Here is a 24,531-nt window from a genome sequence, read left to right on the forward strand (position 1 = left end):
TCTGCCTCGGTTAAAGGTCTTTAGTAGGTTTAACCAATGGGAGAGTCGGAGAACTGCCCTGGTTTTGAAGTTGTCCAATCATTAGTGAGCAGAGGCGGGACATAAATATGATAGGGTAAGCAGTGTAAGAATAGCTGAATTTTGCAGGATATGGCTTATAGAGATGTTACTGAGAATTATATTGAGAACTTTGAAGTAATATTTCAAATTGCTTTTTACAAATAAAAAAAAGTCATCAGACAACAGAGACATCCTAGTTGATTTGATTGCAAATCAATTGATTACAAATACAATCAATAGTGTGATATTCTCTACAATCCGAAACCTGTCTCTTCTGGAATCCGGCATGATTTTTAAGTCTCTGCTGCCTAAAATCAATGTAAATCTGACTGTTTGCAATCCGGCACCAGGTCATGTAATTCTTCTTTTAAGATGAAAACTAGTATAAAAACCAAAACAAAAGCAAGATGTTGCATATTTACTCAAATGTCTGGCCGGTGCCATTCTGAATTGTGCAGTTGTTGAACAGCTAATAAAATGTGTAAACATCCACACAACAAACTATCTCTTGAAATAAAATTTGCACTTTATTAAAAAAGTTTCCCAAAACCATCACAAAGAGCAAAGTGAAAAATGAATAATCACAAGGCAAACCGTTTCAGACATTTTGAAAAGAAACGATGCCTTTAAAAGTAGCACCGAGAAAAGCTGAATCCAGCAGTACAGTCACTTTGACTTCACTGTAGGGATGTGCACGACAAATATTTTGACTATCGATAATTCCACAGCTGTTGAGATCGATAATCGAATAGTCGCCCCCCCCCCATTCAAAATGAGACGTACATTAAATGCGAAATAATGCAAAGTGACAATTATTGCAATTGCAATAAATTCTGAACTTTATTTTAAAATACTTAGCTAACACAACAACTTTAACAACTTTGTTAAATAAACATTAGGCTATGTAAAAAAACACCTTCCTATTAGGAAACATACAGAAATGCCATAACAGCAGCAATAACATAAGCATACCTGTCAACTCTCGTGTGAGACTCTCGTATTTTGCAAGCAAGTGTTATTTTTTTTTGCCGATATTGTCACAAGCTTTTCCGTTAATTACAATTTCAAATGAACTATAAAGGTTATGACAATTTAAAAAAAAAAAAAAACGCTTGCTTAAAAAATATGGGCGTCTCCTGTATAATTTTTATTCAATTATTAATTTAATTTTCATTCAATAATAGTTTAGCAATGTGAGCTGCGAGGCAAATGCCTTAACATTAGCATCCTTGTGGCAATAATGTTTTCCGGTCATAACCGCGAAATACAAAATGCATTAGACTATCTAGCTAGCTAATTTATACAATCCACTTAACTAAACGATTTACTTTTCCCACGTTTTCAAACCACACACAACATGCAGACTACCGGTCTACGTTAAATCAAATCGGCAACATACCTGTGCGTTCGAGTTCCAGTGAATAAAAAATAAATTGCCTGTATAGGCAATAGCTTGCTATGTATGTATGTAGCTAGCTTAATAATATTAATAAATAAATGAATGAATGAATGAACAAAAAGGCCTGAGTGGCATTAACGCACTAGCCTTCCATGGAAGCAAAAAAAAAATCCTAACAAAAACTTTAGGAATAGTTAGGCTAGCAATGTCCATTATTATTATCATGTTCAATTATTCTTGTTTAAAAAAATCAGCATGTCCATCAGGTCCGGCAATACTGCAGCAGACGGTGCTCAGGCAGAGTTTGTTGTTTTTGTTTCAACTTCAGAGCCTGAGTAGCTATTGCACTGTGATAAAAATGTGACACAAAACGGCTGGCCGCACCGACTACATTATGTATGGCACCAAGTTTAAAGCCATCGTTGAAGGCGAGCTGCAGAGTGTGTGCAAAGCACAAATTCGAGTCCCATTCAACAAACTCCGAAGATGATGTTGCTGGCATTGTCGTGAACACAGGCAGTGATTTCCCCCCTTAAACCCGAATGGTCTACAGCGGTGTTTAACACATTTGCGAGATTCTCTGCTGTATGCCTCTCTGGCGTGGCGCGAGTCTGTAGAACTACGTTTTTCATTTCCCAATCCTCAATGAAATGACAGGTTATTATGACGTACGACTCGGTATTCGGTGCAGTCCACGCATCTGTAGTAATCACCACCTTCTCAGCCTTTGACAAGTTTCTGCGGACAGACGCTGCTGAATCGGCATGCATTTTTTTCGAGTCGAGTGGTAATTGTTTTAGTGCAGGGTTTTTCGTGCATGGACTGTGTATTCAGGTTCCACAAATTTCATCAACTCCCGAAATCCCTCACCTTCAACAAAACTTATGGGAAGCATATCCTTTGCCACCATATTAGCAATAAGGGCTGATGTTTTTTCAGCACGTACGTTGTCACACTGACGAGGCCTCACCGCAAAGGATGCAATGGCGGGTTGTTGCAGTCCTCTTTCCTTTTCTGTCGTTGCTAGCGTCACAGAAGGGTGTTTGGCTTTTAGGTGGGTTAACATACCAGTTGTAGATTTGTGGTAGTTTAATTGCACTGCACATATTTTACACTTAACAGTGTTTTCATTTACTTTGTCAAAGTATTTCCATGCAGAACTTTTCTGTGAGGAAGCCATCGTTAGCCGAGGTACGTTCTAGTTTAGCCAATCACAGACAAGAAATAACAAATCCCACCCTCCAGTCAATCTTCATTACCGCTACATAGAGAGCCAATCAGCAGTACAGGCTTTAAAATAAAATCAATATATACATTTTTTTTTTTTTTTTTTTTTAACTTTCGAATGTTGGATTCACTTGTCGATAGGTGCCATCGTTATCGAATAGTCGAATGTTCGACTATTCGGTCTCACCCCTACTTCACTGACGGCTAAACGAGTGTGACGCATATCTGATTATTTCATTTTGGTCTGTTCCAACCCTTGTCCGTTTTTTCAGGGAACACAAAAAAGATACAATGTCAAAAATACATAGCTGAAAGGACTGTTTTAAAATAAGTAGGCTTCCATTTAGAGGTAATGTAGTTGGTTTTGTTGGTACAGTACTATATTTTCAACATAAGGATTAATTCAGAACAATATAATTCTGAAAATACCACTTGCCAAAAGACGACTGTCGACACATTGTCTGTAATACAGTACATACTTTTAAATCCGATAACGTATTGTAGCAGTATGTAAGAATCCCCATTACCGACCCAACAGCAAAATGAAATCAAAATGTTACCCATGCACAGAACTGCGTAAAAGGCAATGCAATTTAGCAAAAGATTAAAAAAAACAGTTTTGCTTTGTTTTTGCTGCATTTTTGTATTTTTGTCATGTGAAATTGGAGGAAGTGCTGGGTAACTGCACAATAAAGACAGAATGAATTGGCATGCGAGGAACAAAAAAAAGTGGGCTCTGACGGATAAACAAGTACTTTGTAACATTGAAGAGATGGGCTTTGTATCAGAAAACTGGTGACGGAGTTGGAAATAGCGTGTGACGGGTAAGTGCACTTATTTGTTACATGTATATAATGGGGATTGATTTTATTCTTAATACAAGGGCAGTAAAACGCGACTGACGTGTATCTGGGTAACGGATATCCGAGTGTTGACTGTATGAACATCTTTCTATGGGAATGGTTTAAACGGGTTGGGTTTAAAGTTTGCTTAATGGGCATGTACAATAATTATATATAATTGTATTTATTATTTCAATTGTTTAAATAGTTTTGTCATTTTACCTTTTTTAGTTGGTGTTAGTTTTTTTACAGTAATTCTGTAATCTAGCACACTTGCCTAATCATCTGGCACAAACTTCATGTGAATGTTTCAGTCCGTGAAGGGCAGGAGCGAGGGATTGAACCTGCGGTGCGAGTTCTTAGGGGTGACCTGCCTGGCTGAAAAGGCCGTAATGTAACAAAAGCACGCATGTTTTCAATCCTAATGGGGTTTGTAGGTGTAATGCGATATATGTAACCTATTGGGAATGTTCCTGCATTAAATTGGAGGATGTAGCAGGAAGGTGAAATTATATTTTGTTTTCTCATTCAGGATAATTCTGCAGGGTAAGGAGATTTTTTAAATATTTTATTTATAGTGTAATTTTAATCTTTTTTTTGGGGGGATGCATGTTTTGTTGTGGGTAAGGCGAATATGAAGAGTATGTGCATTTGAAGGGTAAGGTTCATGAGCTGCCCTACCTATAATGTCCCCACACATGACATTCTCAATTTAAATGGGAAATATGTTGTATATTCTAACTATTATATTTAATTCTGTATTCCTTTCCAGTCCACCATGTTACAGTGACATGGGGTTGGCTCACAGTTGCTCTAAAATCTTGAGAGAAATAATTTACTAATATAAATGTGCTGAATAGCAAAGACCCAGCACCTCTTATATAGACAAGAACATCTGCTGTCTCATCCTGTTAGGTGCCAATAAAATTACAATGTTAACAGTTAACAGCATCAACAGCTTTTTATTTTTCAATATCAAAAACAAACATTAGGATTTTTATCAGAAGATCCAATAACTAAAAACGCTGCTGTGCATATGTTAAACAGCAAAGCACAACATACATTCAAATGAGAACACATATATATAGTACTAGTGTTCAGGTAACAACTGAATGTGCCTGAATCCTCACCATGTGTCTAAGACATTATTAAATCAATAGTGTTGTGTGTGTGTGTGTGTTGTGTTTTTTTGTTTGTTATATAAACAGAAGTCATTTTGATCTGAAATATACTTGTTAATTAACATTACTTTTAACATCATGTCAAAAGCATTTACTGTCTACACGAAATCCAATAATTGGCCAAACATCGCATTTCCGTCCTCCCTTTCCTTTACCCCATAACTTGGCAATCTTCATGTCAGATTCTTCCATTTAAGGGTTGAGCTTTAATTCTCAGATCAGGAAAATGAAAATAAAAATTAACTGATGTGACTTGTCCAACACGAATCCAGAGTCCGAAAGTTTATTGGCTACCTACCATACTAGCACTAATGTAAGACAGGACACACAACTGGAAATGGGAGACTTCAAACCTGCCCGCCCCCCACACACAAAGTAATTTAGAGCTTTCAGGACTTTGATTTTTAAAGATTGTGTACAGTGTACTGGATAAGCAGTAAATGATTAAAACAAAAAAAGAATAAAGTTATGTTAGCCTCATCTAAGTGAGTAAATGTTCATGTAAACATTTTTCCCACTGTTTCTGAGAGGCAAAGAAGAAGCATCAGTCCTTGATTTATTTTCATTACAAAAAATCCATACAGGAAAACCAATCCAATTATACCTTTACTTTGGATTTATAGACTCCAATTGAATTTTTTTTAAATTACTGTTTTAGTTAAAAAATCAAATGTTTCCTTAAGTCCTTTTTTTTTTTTTTAAACCAATAGCAAGGATTAATTTATTTCTCCGGTCAGATCAACCTTCTGGTGCAGCCTTGGTTGCTGATCAGAAAAGTACTTTGGTTTGTCTTTTGTAGCATTGGGTTGAGTAATGATGGTTACTATTACTTTTATAATTCTATACTTTATGGGGCCTATTGTCCGTTCTATTAGAAAGGAATATTACGTAATACCTGAAAGCTTAAATGTTTCTATTGCTATACAATGACATCACAGTAGCATCCCGGAAAGGTGTGTGCATGCAAATTATTATTATTTATTATTTATTTCTTAGCAGGCGCCCTTATCCAGGGTGACTTACAATTGTTACAAGATATCACATTATTTTTACATACAATTACATTATTTTTTACACATTATTTTTACATACAATTACCCATTTATACAGTTGGGTTTTTACTGGAGCAATCTAGGTAAAGTACCTTGCTCAAGGGTACAGCAGCAGTGTCCCCCACCTGGGATTGAACCCATGACTTTCCGGTCAAAAGTCCAGAGCCCTAACCACTACTCCACACTGCTGTCAAATGAAAAGACTAGTAGACAAAAAATATGAACGTAGTGTCTCAAAGTAATGCATGAATAATCCATTTTTATTATGGGGGACTGTTTTGAGAACCTACTAAGATACATTTTGTAGTGTCCTTAATCTTGAATATGAAAAAAAAACCATTTCTGTTGTATGTTTTATGTTATTTTTGTTCTAAGTATGTGGTGCAGTGTTCCCTCGTAAGCAGAACACTGGTTGCATGGTCTCACCTGTGGCTCTTTGCTACATTGTTATAAAGGAGGAGCCCTGTACAAAATACATAAGGATATCTAGATTTATTTAAGTTATAATAATAGATTGACATTATAATAAACAACTATACTGTTTTTTCCCCTCCTTATAGAAACATAAGACACTTGAATTAATGTTAGAATGTCAGAAACACAGCACTTTGAACAAAAGTAGTGCTCCAGTGTTATTTCTCTATAGAAATTCTTAGTTTAGCCAATACACTTACAGACTGCAGGACCAAGTAAAGCAACTGTATCAGTCTTTTTGGTTAGATAAAGACCCTGGTTAACCTTGCAATAAATGGACGTTTATAATTTTAAACAGCTATGCACTCGCCATATCTCATAACATTACTGTTAGATCACCATAATTGTGGGTAAAGAATGACATTTTCCTTTTCAAAACTTGATTTGATGCTTGATTTAGTGGAGAGAGAACTAATAAACAGGAAGCCAAGTGTATATTTTGTGCTGAAAAATGTAACCCTTTTCCTGAAAGCAAAAAAACAGTCCCCATCCCCATTGTATGGTTGTGGAGAATGATGACAATTTTGGACATTTTTGTTGCAAAAATGTTGTGTGTGGGTGTTTTTAACTTATTTCAAAAAACAGGTTTAACAATCAGATCAAAAAGTAGTGTTGATATTATATAGATGCTATATTATGGTGATGTTATCCAAACCTCTGTAACACAAGATCAATGGCAAAGTATTTTAACAATAGGTTGCAAACTGTTTTTACTTCCAGAGAGAACAGGAAATGAGAATGGGTGATATGGGTCCCCGAGGAGCAATTAATATGGGAGGTAGGGTCATAATCACATACACAAGCAGCTGTGTATGCTTCTCTTATGTTCTGTGATTTTATTTTTTTTTGGGACTGTACATTATTCAATTTGTATTTACTGTACAATTGTTGGTTATAGTACTATGGTGTATTACTTCTAGAACACTTTTAGCTGGACATGTAAAGTGAATGTCATCTTCATCTTGTAACGATCTATGAAATCTCTGGATATTTTTGATCACGATTTATAACAGATTTCGATCTGCTTAGCAACTTGTGTGTTTTCTGTGTCATTAACCAACATTTGCAATGCTTTCAGCAGAGTATTGGTACATCTGGTGTCAATAGAAGCCCATCACCTTTGTCACATTTCATAGCTCATAAATCTCTGAATATTTGAGTAATGTCATACAGTGTAATAATCTGTACATAAAGTCCGCCACCAGTTAGATCAAATGAATAGACCCACGGTATTAGTTTGGGGTTAAACTCTCTCTCGCTCTCGCGCTCTCTCTCTCTAGGCTGTCAAGCGATTAAAAAAACGAATCGCTATTAATCTTGTGATTAAAAAAAAAAATGTAATCTTGGTTTTAGTCACATTTAATTGATACAATTACTGCACCCATCTCATTCAAATTTGCAATAGCATTGGTTATACAGGACATCCCACTGAAATGAGCCCAGTAAGTATTACAACGTACAAATACAAGTACAAGAATCCTAGTTATTACAAACTTGGTTTATATAGGAACGTCACTCCCAACATGGACTGAATGCCAAGATCTAACTGAAATACTTACGGGGCTACTTTCAAGTGGGACACCCTGTATCATACTGACATGATGTAGCTTGATGCACAGGCTTGCAGAGATCCTGAATTTTAAAAACAGTACTCTGTCGAAACTGACAGGATTAAATTGTTCTGTTGTTGCTGCCTGTAGCAGAATAACTGCTAGAAAGTGTATTTTGAAAAGTGAAGGCATGTTTGAAGCATGCAGGCGGTACAGCAGACTAGATTGATTCTACGATACTGGAACCAACAGATACAAGTAACAGTCTTTCTAAGCAATGAACTGTCAAAGTTTTTTAAGAAGTAAACCTCCCATTCATAAGTCCTTCACGTTAAGTGCTTTGCTCCATAATGCAGTTCCGTGACTAACTTTCTATTCAAACAATGACTGCACTTATTGTGTTGTATGCACTCAAGTATATTAAAATAGTGTGCAGGGAATGAATTATTATATAAATAAAATAAATAAATAAATTAGAGCTGCTCCAAGTAACAGATTAATCGGACAGATTATCAACTAAAGAGCTGATCGCAGATTATTTTTTTATTTTTACAATTTAATCGTGCAGAATCTTTTATACACCACCCACTCGATATATCGCGGTGTAGGGGTCCAATATAAATCCGCTATATATCGAGGGCCGCGATATAGAGAGAGACCCATAGAAAAACAGATAGGCTAACAAATAAATACTGTACAACCACTCCATCGTTTTATTGGGTGCGTCAGGGTCCAGTATAAATTCTCTACGCAACCTGCTTTTTCTCGTTTTTCGTATAAAAAGCAGCACACCGTTTTAATTTGTGCAGCGGAGGGTAATTGCTTCTTATCAACTTCAGTCTCCAATTAATTTCATGAGTCTTCCTCTCGTTTCTCAAATGCACAAACCCGCTACATTGAAATAATCCATTCCCAACAACAACATAGGAGGCTTGTTGCTAGGGAGCTGGCATCAGTGCCTTGTGGCTTTTGGTAGTGCATTGCTGACACACGTGAACACCTCGTTAGCTAAAATAAAAAACGCGTCAACAAGTAGATATTTAATTTGCTTTGTGTTATTGTGCAATACGTGTGTATATGATAACAGTATTGCTTTATACAAATTTTAAAATGTTATCAGACAGTGGAGACATTGTAGTCGATTTGGTTACAAATCAATTTTCAAGAAGAACTTTCTCAGAAAATTTGGAGTTTGTTTGTTTTTAAAAAAAATAAAAAAAATAAAGGGAGGGACACAGGAAGGGATGTACCCTCCACTTCCAACATTCAAATTACAGTGGCCTGAAACAACGGTTGTTCTGTGAAAATGTTATATTTACTAAAATAAAAATAATAATAAACATGTTTTTAAAAAGACCAAATTCCCATTGGGCTTTTTTTCATTTTATTTTAGATTCTATTGATTTTTTAGTATTACTATGCCGGACAGCTGCTATAAGATCGTTACCTTTATTAAAAATGTGCACAAATTAATCTACCAATTTTAATCGACACAGTGTGTGTGTGTGTGTGTATGTATGCATATGTATATATATATATTACACAGTGCCCTCCATAAGTATTGGGACATTGAAGTCAAAATTGCTATTTTTGCTGTACACTCCAGCATTATGAAAATATGAGTAAAAGATGAATATGAGGCAAAAGTACAGAATGTCACCTTTTATTTCTGGTGGTTTCAAGACATACATGTTTTACCAACTAACCAGGGCTGCCGAGAGGCGTCATGGGCCCTGGGGAAGGATTGGTATTTCCCGCTGCCGCCCCCGCCAAAAATAAACCAGTCATCTCTGCTCTTAATAGTCTGTATTGGTAAATATATTTGTATTTTAAGCAATATAACTCTAATCTCTAATTGTGTTTACCACCAGCTGAAGAAAGTACTTTCTTTATTTTACACGATACAATTTTTCTAACAAACTGCTGCACCACGTTGTTTTGAGCAAATTATAGATCTTAATAGAATAATTCATACTGTGGTATATTTTGTGCAACTTTAGGGTTCTTTTAAAGTTGTTTAAAGTCTTTAAAAAACATAAAATTACTATGCCTGTTTTTCAGCTTTTTGGTGTAGTAAAATATGAAATGCGAAAGTTCAAATCATTGTGTGAAAGGAAGTGTTTGACAGCGCCTAAATACACAATCATTACACAACAGAAGCACATTGGCTCGGTGTGCAGTATGGGAGTTTTTCTTTTTAATGTGGTGGTGGGAACGCAAAGGGTCTTGTGTAGGGCTAGTTGTTTTAAAATATTTTATATATATTAAAAAAAAAAAAAAAAAAAAGTTCCCCCTTCATCAGGGCCCCCTTTCGAGGCGTTGGGTCCCGGGGAAATTTCCCCGTCCTTCCCGCCCTCTCGGTGGGCCTGGCAATAACAGCAGTGAGTCTGCGACCCATTGACATCACCAAACTTGGTATCTTCATTTGAGATGCTTTGTCAAGCCTTTACTGCAGCCATTTTCAGCTGTTGATTGTTTTGGGGAGTTTCTGACTTCAGTCTCCTCTTCAGCAAGTGAAATGCATGTTCAGTCGGATTTAAATCAAGAGATAGACTTTTTAGCCAGTCTAAAATGTTACACTTTTTTCTCCTGATGAACTCCTTGGTTGCGTTGGCAGTGTGTTTTGGGTCATTGCCCTGTTGCATTGTGAAGCGTAGCCCAATGAGTCTGGTGGCATTTTCTTGTACAGTGGTAGCCAAGATGCTTCTGTACACTTCTGAAGTCATTCTGCTGCTGCCATCATTTGTTACATCATCAATAAAGATGAGTGATCCCGTTCCAGAGGCAGCCATGCATGCCCATGCCATGACACTACCTCCACCATGCTTCACAGATGAGATGGTATGCTTTGGAACATCTGCAGTTTCTTTTATTTTTCTCCACACTTTTGCCTTCCCATCACTTTGATAAATGTTAATCTTCGTCTCATCTGTCCATATAACTCTGTTCCAAAACTCTACTGGCTCATCTCTGTACTTTTTTAGCAAATTTATAATCTGGCCTTTATGTTTTTGTTGCTGATCAGAGGTTTGCATCTTGCAGTGTAGCCTTTGTAATTCTGCTGCTGAGGTCTTCTGCGAACAGTAGATTGTGACACTTTCACCCCAGCATTCTGGAGGTTGTTGGTGATTTCACAGACACTTATTTTAGGGTTGTTTTTCACAGCTCTGCTCATTTTTCTTGAGTGTACAGCAGAAATAGCAATTTTGACTTCACTGTCCCAATACTTATGGAGCTCTCTCTCTCTCTCTCTCTCTCTCTCAACAAATCCTTCAGCTACCTTCATTTGCGCCCTTCAAAGTAGCAGGCATTTTTTTTAGCACTTTTATTATTTACAGAAAATAAATTAACCAAACAAAAACCTAACTCCCACATGGAGTGCTAAACTAAACTTTTCTTTAAATCCTTAAACTATAAACCGGATGGCTAAGCAGTTTACTGGTTTCAAAAACACTTTTACACACAGTTCACCAGTTGTGTAACACACACAGGATTTTGGCCTTCACACACAGACCGCTGCTTCACGCAGACAAACCTTTTGATTCTATTTTTATACCTGTCTGCTTATCACAGGCAGCTGACACTAATTAAATTAAACAGGTTATTCATTAATTAAACAAAACCCACATTTTCACATCCATTTGGCAAGGATAGAAATTTACCCCATCCCTGCCATTTTTTGTGCAATGTGTTTATATAATGGAGCACACGCTTGCAGATATTGGCAGTGTGTTGTAGCTTTTAAATGCATTTGAATTAACAAAGCAAGCTTCATAAGCGCAATGCTTATCGACTGTTGGCAATATCAAGAAAGCGCGCAAAGTACCATGACCAGAGATATTAAGAAAGCAGAACCAGGGAGGCAGGGACTTCAGAAGCCATCAGTAGCAGGTTACTGCACATTTAACCCCTTCTTTTTTTTTTTTTTTTTTTTTTTTTTAAAAGCTTTGCGTGGAGATGGCATATAGCAAACTCCAAAGCAACACTGTATTTGTAGCCTAATTTAATCTTGTTTACGTTTGCTTACTTTGAACTTTTTCACATCCGCCTATACCCCAGTCCACAGGGGGTTGGATATGCAGTGTTGTACTGTAGATGATATATATATATATATAATATATATTGACTTTCTTAAATATTCTGCTTTTTATTTCAAAATAGTGAATTTCAAGAACATCTATTCTTACATACACTTCTGTATTCAGCATTTTTGTATCGACAGAGGTGTGGAATTATTGAAAAAAATCTACTTGCCCCCTCCATGTCCCACAAAACACACAAAAAAGTAGAATAACCAAACTTAAGATGTAAAGTGACGGTGGCACTAGGTTTATACGACGCTCTGTTTTTTTTTTTTTTTTTTCTTGAACCCAAAGTTGAAAAGACTGAGACAGTTAACTACAGTTTTTCCAAATGATTTAAATGTGATCTGTTTCATACAGCACACTTTTACCTTGCGCAGAAGAAAAAAAGAAAATCCTGCAGCTGCCTTAGTTTCAGGAATAATGGCAAGTTATGATAACGTATCACTTTATAAAAAATAAAAACATATAAAGACAGCCTTGTAAAGACACATGGGAATACGAACCATTCACATTACTGGCAGTCTAGTTTTTATAAGACATGGTATAAAATGCTTTACTGGAGAGAAGGACACATCTTGCGTCAATTGGAGCACCCTTGAGTTATATTTTTATATCTATGCGGGAGCACCAGTTTGGTATAGAAATATATTGCTGGAATGCCAGAATACCCTATAAAACAACGCAAAATATTTTTCTTCACTAGGCTTCCGGATGATAGAAAGGTAATCAATTCCATTAAAATTACGCCTTTTTCTGTATATTGTAAGTGGGACCTGTCTTTCTGCAACAGGTTAAACCCTAGGCTAGAAGGAAAGTGAGATATGATGCACCGACGACACAAGTGTTTGCATAATTTCTGTACATTTAAATCTATAATGTTTATCATATCTACGGTAAATTCTTTATTTAGCAGACCCGGCACAAAGGTACTGTAATTTACTCGGACTCCGTGTTTAAGTTAGTAAATGACAATACGTAAATATGTAACTAACTTAAAATGTAATTCATAAAATGCATAACACTGAAATATGGATTATTTTTACTATAGTCTCTGTCGGTTGCCAGCTGAAAGATGTTTTTATTTTTTTATAGTGCAAAATGGATAAATCAGAAGTAATTTTATTATGTTATCTGTTATTCCTAGAGCTGGCAGTCAAACTTTACTGGGCTCCTAGTGTAGACAAAATGTAAATTAGTAATAATACCATTGCATTCATTTAAGTGCGTTTGTTACTGTATGTATGACTGAGGGTTTATGAATCAAAGGAATATGTATATGCAAGTATGCAGTTTTGGTTTAAAGGTACACATTTTTTAAATATTTGTGTGTATGTACTAGACTTCTGCAATTAAGTTTTCAGAAACTTGCGTGTCTCTCTAGAAATCTACCCAGAGTGTTTTTCTAGCAACAGAATGAACGTAGTAAAAAAAAAAAAAAATAAATAAAATAAAAAAAATAAAACCATTTGTCCAACAGGCAAAGTACAATGGTAAAACTTATTGTCCCTCAGACAAATCTTGTTGTTAATTCCACACCCCTGGTCATCATGGTCATCATCTATTGGGTACAAGTAGAAGTTTGACATATAGCTATGACCAAAAGTTTAGTATCACCAAGAAATTTAGGATTGAGACATTCATTAAAATAAATAAATAAATAAAAATATGTAACACAATTTAGATATTTTATTGAACATAATGTAATCAAAGAAACTGCACAATTCTTGCAAGTGTCTACCAGAAGCCTTAATAGTTGTACAGTTTTTCATGTTAGATTTCAAAATGTCTGTTTTTCGTTAACTATATGGAATGTACTTCTGGAATATCCTCCTTGGATGTATATGAGCATTTGTGAACTTTTCTGATTTACACTTTTCAGGTTTAATTTAGGAGCTGAGTGACGTGTGTTTTCCTGAATCAATTTTAATGTTTAATCATCTTAATATTTTGGTATATGCATTTTCTGCACTTCAGTTATATAAGTGCATTGTCTTGAGGACAAGTTGATGGTATCTTAATCTGATAGCCACGTTATGTGGTAACTATTGCATTTTTTGATTTGCCTTAAAGTTTCTATAATTCGATACTCACGTGCCAGGTTGAACTAAACAACCTTATTATTTTGAGAAACTAATTTTAAACCAGGTCAAAAAGACAGCTTTAAGTTTGGTTAACAAAATACTAATATTTGGGTTGAACAAAGTAGTATCAGAAAGTGTGAAAATACTTGTATCAAGTCTTACATTCCTTGTTGTAGTACCATAGAAAAAAACATTTCACAGTTTACAGTGGCATTGTAGTTCATTTCTTCTATTCTGAATTTCTAGTTCCAAGTACATAACTGAAAATATGGTAACTGTTAATGTAGTGTTAAGTAGGTAATTTGGGGGTTATGGTTTTGATGCTGTGTTTTATTTGGGGCAAATGTACAGTCCCAAAGAATAAACACTGATTCATTGTGTTTGGAAGTAACAGGAGCTTCACACAGCCTGCTTTAAGCTTTAGATTTTTGCACCATTTTAAACTGCTTTGGCCTGTGACTGATACCTGTGAGTAAAAGAAAAATTGTTTTGCATAGATACGTATAGCCCAGTAGCTGCTGGTAACCAAGGCCCTCCTCAAATGATGGGTATGAATATGAACAACAGAGGAGCAATGTCTGGCACTGCTATGGGACCTGGTCCTGCCATGGGGCCAGAAGGAGCAGCAAACATGGGAGCACCAATGATGCCAGATAACGGAACAATGGTAATGTATTGCTAGAATCATTTAATTTCTGTGATCTTTCATTTGCTGCTATTTGAGGCACATTTGCATTAAAGGTATGTTCACACTGGGATGTGCTCTTGCTTTATTTATTTTTGTATACTAATGTTAAGATGACATTTGCTTGTGGCATTCTTAGTTCACCTGAAGTCATTTTAAATTTATTGTATTTTTTTAAAATAAAAAATCATAGTTAGCTGATTTATAAATAAGACATGCTTATTTTACCTATATATTTGTTCTTTGATTATCAAATATACAAGCGTGAAAGTACCTTAATGCAAAAACACAGTACTTCGTATAACAATCTGAGCTGGTTAGATCAAAGTAGAAAAAAACTCATTCTAAATAAAACATTTCTTCACATGATATTTGCAACTTTTCCCATATTAAGTATAAATTGACATGGTACTTAATTGCAAACCCCATCATTTGTCACTTTATGTAGTAAAGATTTTGTGAACTGTTGTTTTAGGCATGCATACAGAGGGGGAGGGCATATTCACAAAACTTGCACTTTATTTACATTTTGATTAGTTAAACATGCTTTTTACTTCTGCTTTTCATGAAAACTGTTTCAAGTTTCCACAGCATTCTTACTTCGTAGTAGGAAACTAATGTTTAAGTCAATTGAAATATCTAATTATAAGTAAATTCATTCTTTAAAGTCTCCTGTAGACTGCTTTTATAGCTGATACTGAACATAATGATATGTTAACCTCCTATGTAATCTAACAGGTTTATAAAGGTACTTTTTTTTAATAAGCATTAATAATTACTTATTGGTATTTTCTAAGCCGATACAAATTAAATACCTATTATAATAATGGACCACTGAACCAATAATACTTGTGAATTCTGACTAATTTAATACACATTGATATAGAAGCTTTTATTTTTGATCATGCATACAAGTGCACTGCATATAGCTGATGCAGAACTGTACATAGCAGTAATGTTTACCAGTCTCGGCACATGATTGTTTTAAATTCATGCACTACTACTGGTGATCTCTTTGTCGTAAATCTCTTTCAGCATTCTGCTTTTGTGGATTTTTTCAAATGATAGATTTATTTTATATTGTTACTTTTTTTTTTTATTAAAGTTTGACCTCCTTATTAGGGTCTGTCCAAAAATATCGACATTTTATGCACACAGATACATGTTTTACACTTTGGAGATCCATGAGCCAATTAAGTTGCAGATTATGATCCTCTTGCGAGCCATAGAGAGAGAAAGGCCATCAAATATTGAACCAGTGCTCAAATTCTGCAATATAGAATACAGTAAGCAAGTCAAAAATGTCTGTTTTCACTATGGTGAGTAATTACATTTTGAAAATATAGGGCTTTCGGATGTCAGCATTTTTATGTATGCTTTTGAGGGTCTGGTCTTAAAGAGCATGCTATGTATGCTTACTGTATTTGGTGATTAATTCTGGACATCCCTTAGGGCTGTCTCAAAGAGCAAGAAATCTGATGGTATCTCTGCCAAAGAAATAGTGAGACTGCATTGATCAGAATTCCTGGATGATCAGCAAACATTGATGAATGTGTTGTAGTGTTACACATTGACTGGCCAACACATGTTAGAATTACTTTAATAATACACAATCTATAGCTACCAGTGCATTGTTCAAGTGGTAACAGGTGGCTTGTCCAATTTTTCTGGTTTGTGTGATTTTGGTAGTACCTCTGTTGCTGTCGCAATATCTAACACACTCCTGCTGGCTCAAACAGTCATTGCAACCAGAGTTCAGGTTTGCGATGAAGTTTCCAGGAACACTCAGAATACTGTCTTGTTCAATGCAGCTGCCACAGTGTTAACGGGTGAGCTGATTGCATGGGTACTCACTATCATGCCCCTTGTGATGTCACTGAGATCCTGCTTTCCCATCATTTTCTCAAAAGCATGCACACAACTCGCAAGTTGCTTATATTGGTGACATAACGTTTGATCACATACATTTGCAAACACTTAATATTTTTGCATTCTCCATTTGTTTGACCAGTCAATGTACTTGTCAGGTTTCAACACTTAATATTTAAACTATATAAAACAGAAGTACTTGTACTGGTTCTACCGATTGACAAAAATGTATGGATTATCAAAGGTTAAACTTTACCCTTTTTATCCGGGTAGCTGGTGTTACAACTCCTGTTTGTAGCCAAGAAGATATTCTGCCCTGATCAAATTCAAAACTTATTTTCTGAAACAGGGTTAACATGTACATATTAGCTTTTGCCTAAAAGGGCACTTAAAAATATAGTTGACGGGGCTTTATTTTTATAATTCTAATTGTATCTGGATAAAGAATTATTATTATTATTATTATTATTATTATTATTATTATTATTATTATTATTATTTAGGATTATGCTGTACCCCGCTAGTAGCATCCCTGTATTCTACCATTAGGCAAATTACATCCTTCTGGTGCAGAAATAAATCTATAATCAGCAGTGCATTTTTTGAAGTTTGTGATGTTTTATAATTAATTTTATTGTCCTTACAGTATCTGCTCTTTCAGTTAAAAGTAAAGGGAACAGTAGAAAAGTTTACCATTACAACAAGTGTGCCATAAGTATCATCCATTTTTACAATAACTAATAAAATTACTCCTTTTTCCCTCTTCCTCAATTGATCCTGGTACTGCTGGACTGTCTGCTGACCTCCGTGACCAACACTTGGAATATTTCCAATCCAATAATTTCATGGGTGTTGTGGCCTCAATCAACGGACTGCAAATTTGTACTTTATTGAATAAACCTGTAGCACAGTGATAGATTCCTGCAAGCTGGTCCACCACAAATGGGCTCCCCTTTGGCTGGCAGGCCTGGTGTTGAAGCTCCACAATCACCAATAGCTAGTGCAGGGGCTGTGGGTGGTGGACCTGGTGGTTTTGGGAGAGGAAACCAAGGGGGGAACTTTGATGGACCTAATAAACGTCGTAGATACTGAGCATTTCAATGTCTTTTGAGTATTCCTTTTTAGATCAAAAAGTGCAGATACCCTTTCTTACATTTTACCTGCTGTTTCTTTTATTTGTTTCATTAATATGTATAACTAGATTCAACTTTAGTTGTGACCATAATTTGCAGCTTACTCTCTTAAAGGTTTTGTAGTGTATGTAGCCGCATTGTCAGCAAGTGTTGAATGCAAATGTGATTTTTGCTGTAACTCTTGTGCAGTCTTGAATCTGAAATAATAATTAAAAAAAAGAAAAAAGAAACAGAAGACTGGTACATGCTTCTATATCTATCTATCTATCGTGTGTGTGTGTATATATATATAAAGTTTACATACCCTAATGGAAATGTATAATTTTTAGAAATTTCTCAAAAAAAAAAGATTTTTTGGAAAAATCTTTAGTAGCAAAACTTTTGCTTTTGTGGATGAGGAAAAAAAGTTACAAGAAATAGAAATAGATTTTTTTTTTTTTTTTTTTTTAAACTCCAAAAATGCTAATTCAAAAGTATTCATACCCTGACAAGGAAAATGACATTAACATCTAGTTGAGCAATAATAACCTCTTTTAAACGATTAGGATATTTGGCAATGAGCTTTTGGCATGATTAGTGATTTTTGACCAATCTTCAACGCAAAATTGTTCCAGTTCATTCAAATTCCGAGGACTTGTCTTGTGCACAGCCTTCTTCAGCTCATACCAAAGATTCTCAATCAGATTTAGATTGGGACTTGATTTTATTCTTCTTTAACCCAGGGCTTGAATTTCATTGTGGGATTGCGAGAATCTCGCATTTTCCAAGTTGCTTCCGCATATCTGCAACTTTCAGTGCGGGAAAATCCTGCAGAGATAGTTTAAGACACTAAGCTCCTGTATTTTTCACCCAATTTAGAATGCCTAAAACGCTATAACAATCTATAAGGAAGTGGGTGTCAGTGACAAAAGCACTATGAGCCACACTCTGAATAGTTCTTGTTAAAATAAATAAATAAAAGTAGTGCTGGATATTTTAAGTGCCGCAAGACTTTATTCTCTCGTACATGATTCTCGTCTGCTATCTTTATGGATTATAGAAACTCAGTACACTGTAGGAAGTAAACAGTTTTGAAAAAAAAGATGATATTAAGTCTATCTAGGTCGTGTTTTGCAAGCGGTGACTTTCGCTTTAAATCTTAAAACTCAGCCCCATTCATTTTGGGGGGCCAGCGCACCGAATGTTACGCACATATTACTCAGGCACTGTAAAAACGACCTACCTGGTTTATGGCTTGTGTAAAAGTACAGACTCTGGGCTTTCCAAAGACGTATTCAGTGTGTGTATGCGGTACTCCTAGCCGGAACTATGATCTCCTGAAGTTAAGCCTCTCATCATGTGGCAGAGTTCACAGCTTAGGCTAGCAGCTAGACTGAAAGTGGTGGTATCGTTGGAAAGCTTAGAAGCTCAGCTTTTAATAGTACAAACTATCCAGTAGTTAAACATACAGTGGCTCTCAAAAGTATTCACCCCCCTTGGACTTTTCCACATTTTATTGTGTTACAACATGGAATCAAAATTGATTTATTAGGAGTTTTTGCCACTGATCAACAGAAAAAAAAGTCCATAATGTCAAAGTGAAAAATAAAATCTACAAATTGTTCTAAATTAATTACAAATACAAAACAGAAAATAATTGATTGCATAAGTTTTCACCCCCTTGAGTCAATATTTGGTAGAGGCACCTTTGGCAGCAATTACAGCCATGAGTCTATTTGGAGAAGTCTCTACCAGCTTTGCACATCTGGACACTGCAATTTTTGCCCATTCTTCTTTGCAAAATTGCTCAAGCTCTGCCAAGTTGGATGGGGACCTTTGGTGAACAGCAATTTTCTCAATTGGATTGAGGTCCGGGCTTTGACTGGGCCACTCCAGGACATTGACCTTTTTATTTAAGCCACTCCAGTGTGGCTTTGGCTGTATGTTTGGGGTGATTGTCCTGCTGGAAGATGAATCTTCTCCCAAGTATCACGTCTCTTGCAGACTTCAGCAGGTTTTCCTTCAGGATTTCTCTGTACTTTGCTGCATTCATTTTGCCCTCTATCTTCACGAGCTTTCCAGGCCCTGACGCAGAGAGCATCCCCATAGCATGATGCTGCCACCACCATGCTTCACGGTAGGGATGGTGTTCTCAGGATGATGTGCGATGTTAGGCTTGCGCCAAACATAGCGCTTAGCGTTGAGGCCAAAAAGCTCTATTTTGGTCTCATCAGACCATAGAATCTTCTTCCACTTGGTCTCAGAGTCTCCCACATGCCTTCTGGCAAACTAGCCGAAATTTGATGCGAGTTTTTTTCTTTGCCACTCTCCCATAAAGGCCAGTTTTGTGAAGCACCCAGGCTTTTGTTGCCGTATGCACAGTGTCTCCCAGCTCAGCCGTGGAAGACTGTAACTCCTTTAGAGTTGCCATAGGCCTCTTGGTGGACCCCCTGACTAGTGCCCTTCTTTCCCGGATACTCAGTTTTTGAGGACGGCCTGTTCTAGACAGATTCGCAGTTGTGCCATATTCTCTGTTTCTTAATAATGGACTTTACTGTGCTCCGGGGGATATTCAAAGCCTTGGAAATGTTCTTATAGCCTACAACTGATTGGTGATTTTGAAGAACCTTATTCCGGATTTGCTTTGAATGTTCCTTCGTCTTCATGATTTAGTTTTTGTTAGGAAATGTACTAACCAACTGTGGGACCTCCCAGAGACAGGTGTATTTAACCTGAAATCATGTGAAACACCTTAATTGCCACATGTGGACTCCGTTCAACTAATTACGTGACTTCTAAAGACAATTGGTTGCACCAGAGCTTATTTAGGTGTGTCATAGCAAAGGGGGTGAATACTTATGCAGTCAGTTATTTTCTGTTTTATATTTGCAATTAATTTAGAACAATTTGTAGATTTTATTTTTCATTTTGACATTATTGACTTTTTTGTGTTGATCAGTGGCAAAAACTCCTAATTCAAGGGTGCCCAAACTTTAATACCTTGTGGGCCATTTAGCAGGTTAGACTGAAGCCGGAGGGCCAAACACTTTTCGAACTTGCTCAGACCAATAACATTGGATTACTACTACTGTCATTTGCAGGTGTAAGATTATATATTTATTCCATTAAGATTTTGCATCAATATAAACTCTGCAAGATACTTAAATAATAAAGATACAAATAACAGATATACATATAATCCCCAATGTCTTTTAGCCGTATTCCTAGTGGCTGCAGTTAGTGCTGTGCCTCTGTCCCAGCTCGTACTGACATTGCTGCTTTCTTTGCTGCTCCAGCTTTTTTAATCCTGGGGAGCCCGTTAACAAAGTAAAATAGATAATTATTCACACACACCATTACTCTGTCACTCCTCTTATCTCCAAACTTTTCATAGGGCATTCTAAAACACTTAACGTGCTTGAAACCAATCGTTGCAAAACATTGCATAGAGCACGTCTGACACTTCCCACTGCTAATCAAAAAAAAAAGTTTTAAAATGAATAATAAATCCAACTAGTTTAGAGAGAACCAAGCTGTGTAACATGGTAGTTTTTTTTTTTTTTATGAAAGTCTGATTGTTCACTGAGGTTACGTTTCACAGTGCGCCGAGTCACAGTGTTTCTTGATAGGCTGATGTTTGAGAAGAGATCTTTCTTCGCTGGGCATATATTTTCGGCAGCCAATGTTAGGCATTCTTTCTCAAATTCACCCGTGGCAAACGGTTTACCGCTCTTGCAAATTAACTCGGCAATGCCATAGCTTACACGGGTGACATTTTCCTGTACTTGTGATCCCCTTGTAAGCACATCTTGTTGGACATGTAACTTCTTTTTCAGATCACTTGCTTTCTCATTTCGTGCGAGGCCTGTATATTTGCAGTATGACGATGCATGTTTTGTTTTGTAATGTCATCTAATATTATACTCCATTACAGCAACGGCTTCTTGGCATATTAAACAAACAGCTCTTTCTTTAACTTTGGTAAAAAAAAATAGCTCTCACCCCATTTGTCTTGAAATTGCCTCTTTTCTGTACTCCACTTTCTTTTTTTTGACCAACCACTGTCCATTTTGAAATTATCGTACTCTCGCTCACAATGCACATATGCGCAGCACGATCTTGCACACTCTGACAACACGTGACATTAGCAGTCAGAGAGATTCTATTGAGAGGCTTGGTGGTTAAAAGAAAACGAAAAGTTACGAGAAGTTTGAGAGTGAGAAAAGAAATAAATTAAGAAAAAAGAGAGCATTGCGTTCCAAAACGGAACTAGGTTTTGTTTTGTGTACTGTTTATTTTGTGTATATATTGTTTACCTGCCGAAATAAAAGTTCAGGTACGCCCTGTTAAAACTCATTGACTGCGTCTGCTATTGTAAACACGTGTGCTATGTTAAGATTCACTCGTCACAAACCTCACTCATTCACAAAAAAACACTTTAATTTTTTTTGTCGTCCACTTTCAAAGCGGAAGCAAGCACATAGCATTTTTGTGTTATATACTTCCAAACCAGAAACTATTTGTTTGTTTTGATGTGCTTTATTCAAAATTAATTTTGTATTTGTATCTTTCCGCGGGCCAAATCAAGTACGACCACAGGCCAAATTTGGCCCGCGGGCCATAGTTTGGGCGGCCTTGTCCTAATTAAATCCATTTTGATTCCATGTTGTAACACAATAAAATGTGGAAAAGTCCAAGGGGGTGAATACTTTTGAGAGCCACTGTACATAAATGAAAACAGTGAAAAACAGGCGGAAATAGGACTGTGTAAGAGTTTAAAAAAAAAAAAAAAAAAAAAAAAAAGAAATGGAGCGTTGGTAAAAAAAAAAGAAAAGCCCCTTTTTCTTCTGCTGCAGCAAAAACTTCATGTCAGGCAATGGCAAAAGCAAATGAGAGTGCTCTGTCTCACAGTGATGAACAGCTGTTAGGTCTCCTGAAAGCAGCTTATTTTAAAGCAACACCAGTATGAATGATGATGCAGTAAAATATATATAGTTTCTTATATGCAAAAGTGCCTTTTCTTTTGCCATTCCCCCCTAAAATTTTGGAATCCCCCCCCATTGGCTGCAGCATAGGGGGGAATTCCCTCCAGCACACACAAATGAAACTAAAGCCCTGTTTAACAATTCACAGGTAGATTTTGATGTGTGCTTTGGATTGTTGTCGTTTTGGAACGTCCAGTTGCGCTTTAAACCCAAGTTTTGTAGCGGAGGGTTTCAGATGATTGGCCAATATCTTTTGGTATGCTGTAGAATCCATTTTACCATGTATTTGAACTAAATTTCCTGTGCCATTAGAAGAAAAACAGCCCCTTACCACCTTCATGCTTGACAGTAGATATAGTGTTCTTTTCTTTGTACGCCTCATCAGACTTTCTCCAAACGTAACAACTTGCAGCTTGATTGTTTGTTTTATCACTCCACAAAACCTTTGACCAGAACACATATCCATCATTCAAATGCTGTTTTGCAAACTTTAAGCGATTGCCCTTGTGATGTTTTTCTAAGAGTGGCTTTTTCCTTGGCCTGCGACCATTGAGACCTTCACCATGCAATACTCGACCTATGGTTGAAATGGAACCCCAGTCCCACTTCCAGCCAATTCATTTTGAATATCTTTGGGAATCAATCTCAGATTTGTTATTAATCTTCCTCCCAATTCTTCTTGTTCTTGGTGAAAGAACCTTCTTTCTTCCAGTCCGAGGGAGCATTGTGACAGTACCGTGAGTACCAGAAATCTTCTTGCATCCTTCTCCAGCTTTGACAAATAAATAATTCTGCCTAAGGTCTTCAGATAGCTCTCTTACTTTTTCCCATATTGAGTTATTGGTAATGACAGCAATCATCCTATGCCTAACCCTTTTATACTCTCTAAGAATGTTCACCTACAATCTAGCATTTTCTAGACTTTTCTAGAATTAGATTAAATTTTTTATTTTTGAGAAATTTCTAGAAATGATACATTTCCAATGGGGTATGTCAACTTTTGACTAATTGTGTGTGTGTATATATATACACACACACAGTCTAACTTCATTATAACAAACCCCCCTAGGACCTGGAGGAATGTTCGTATTATTATTATTATTATTATTATTATTATTATTATTATTATTATTATTTATTTCTTAGCAGACGCCCTTAACCAGGGCGACTTGCAGTTTACAAGATATCACTTTTTTTTTTTATACACATTATTTTTACATACAATTACCCATTTATACAGTTGGGTTTTTACTGGAGCAATCTAGGTAAAGTACCTTGCTCAAGGGTACAGCAGCAGTGTCCTCTACCTGGGATTGAACCCACGACCCTCCGGTCAAGAGTCCAGAGCCCTAACCACTACTCCACACTGCTGCCCTGGTTTTATCAGGTTGTTCACTATAATAGGGTTTTGCAATTTGCTGTATCACAATAGTGAAGAAACACCCAAATTGAATTGAACATTTTTATACAGTAGTTCTTTCAAGACAACTTCACATGGAGCAATATTTAAACTGTATATTTAAAAGAAAACAGTAAATAAATGAACAAAATAAAAAGTACACTTACATGCTGAATACAGTAATTACATGCCCTTTCTCTTGTAAAACATCCAGCATAGATTGCTTCATATTTTTCGTGCTTTTCTAAATGCACGCTGTTTCACTCTATTGTTACCTCCTCACGCCTGTTACCATGGTTGCAGTTTGTGTGAAGATGGCAACGGTTGCATACATCACACATGATTCACACTACAATAGGTTATCTATGAATCAGCCTTCTCTTTGAATTAGCCTACCAAGGTCCTTGTTTTCACTGAGAATAACACAAGTTCAGTGTCAGTCACTACCGAGATCATTTTATCCAGGTAGATTTTGTAAAAGTGACCGTTCTATAGGGCTAATTTCCATTGGCAGGAAAAAAAAAAGTTCT

At 36.3% G+C, this 24,531-nt stretch overlaps 1 protein-coding gene across 10 annotated transcripts in view; it reads left to right on the top strand.

Annotated features, from left to right (window-relative positions):
- The window catches only part of LOC117407178 (paraspeckle component 1-like), a 153,682-nt gene that overhangs the window by 56,603 nt on the left and 72,548 nt on the right, over positions 1–24,531 (top strand). For 5 of the 10 annotated variants that reach the window (XR_009329349.1, XR_009329350.1, XR_004545032.3 and 2 more), the window contains exons 7-8: positions 6,956–7,013; positions 14,449–14,618. The exons of 2 other annotated variants lie outside the window; for them this stretch is intronic. Coding sequence is in view for 4 of the 8 variants with exons in the window: in XM_059028776.1 (XP_058884759.1) it covers positions 6,956–7,013; positions 14,449–14,618 (228 nt within the window). In the remaining 4 variants the exon portion in view is untranslated. Of the gene's footprint in view, positions 1–6,955; positions 7,014–14,448; positions 14,619–15,794; positions 15,956–17,411; positions 18,090–24,531 lie in introns of those variants that run through there. 3 more of the 10 variants (XM_034011874.2, XM_034011875.2, XR_009329351.1) reach the window with 2 other exon arrangements.

The sequence above is a fragment of the Acipenser ruthenus genome, chromosome 8 (genome assembly GCF_902713425.1).
Source record: "Acipenser ruthenus chromosome 8, fAciRut3.2 maternal haplotype, whole genome shotgun sequence".
Taxonomy (NCBI): domain Eukaryota; kingdom Metazoa; phylum Chordata; class Actinopteri; order Acipenseriformes; family Acipenseridae; genus Acipenser; species Acipenser ruthenus.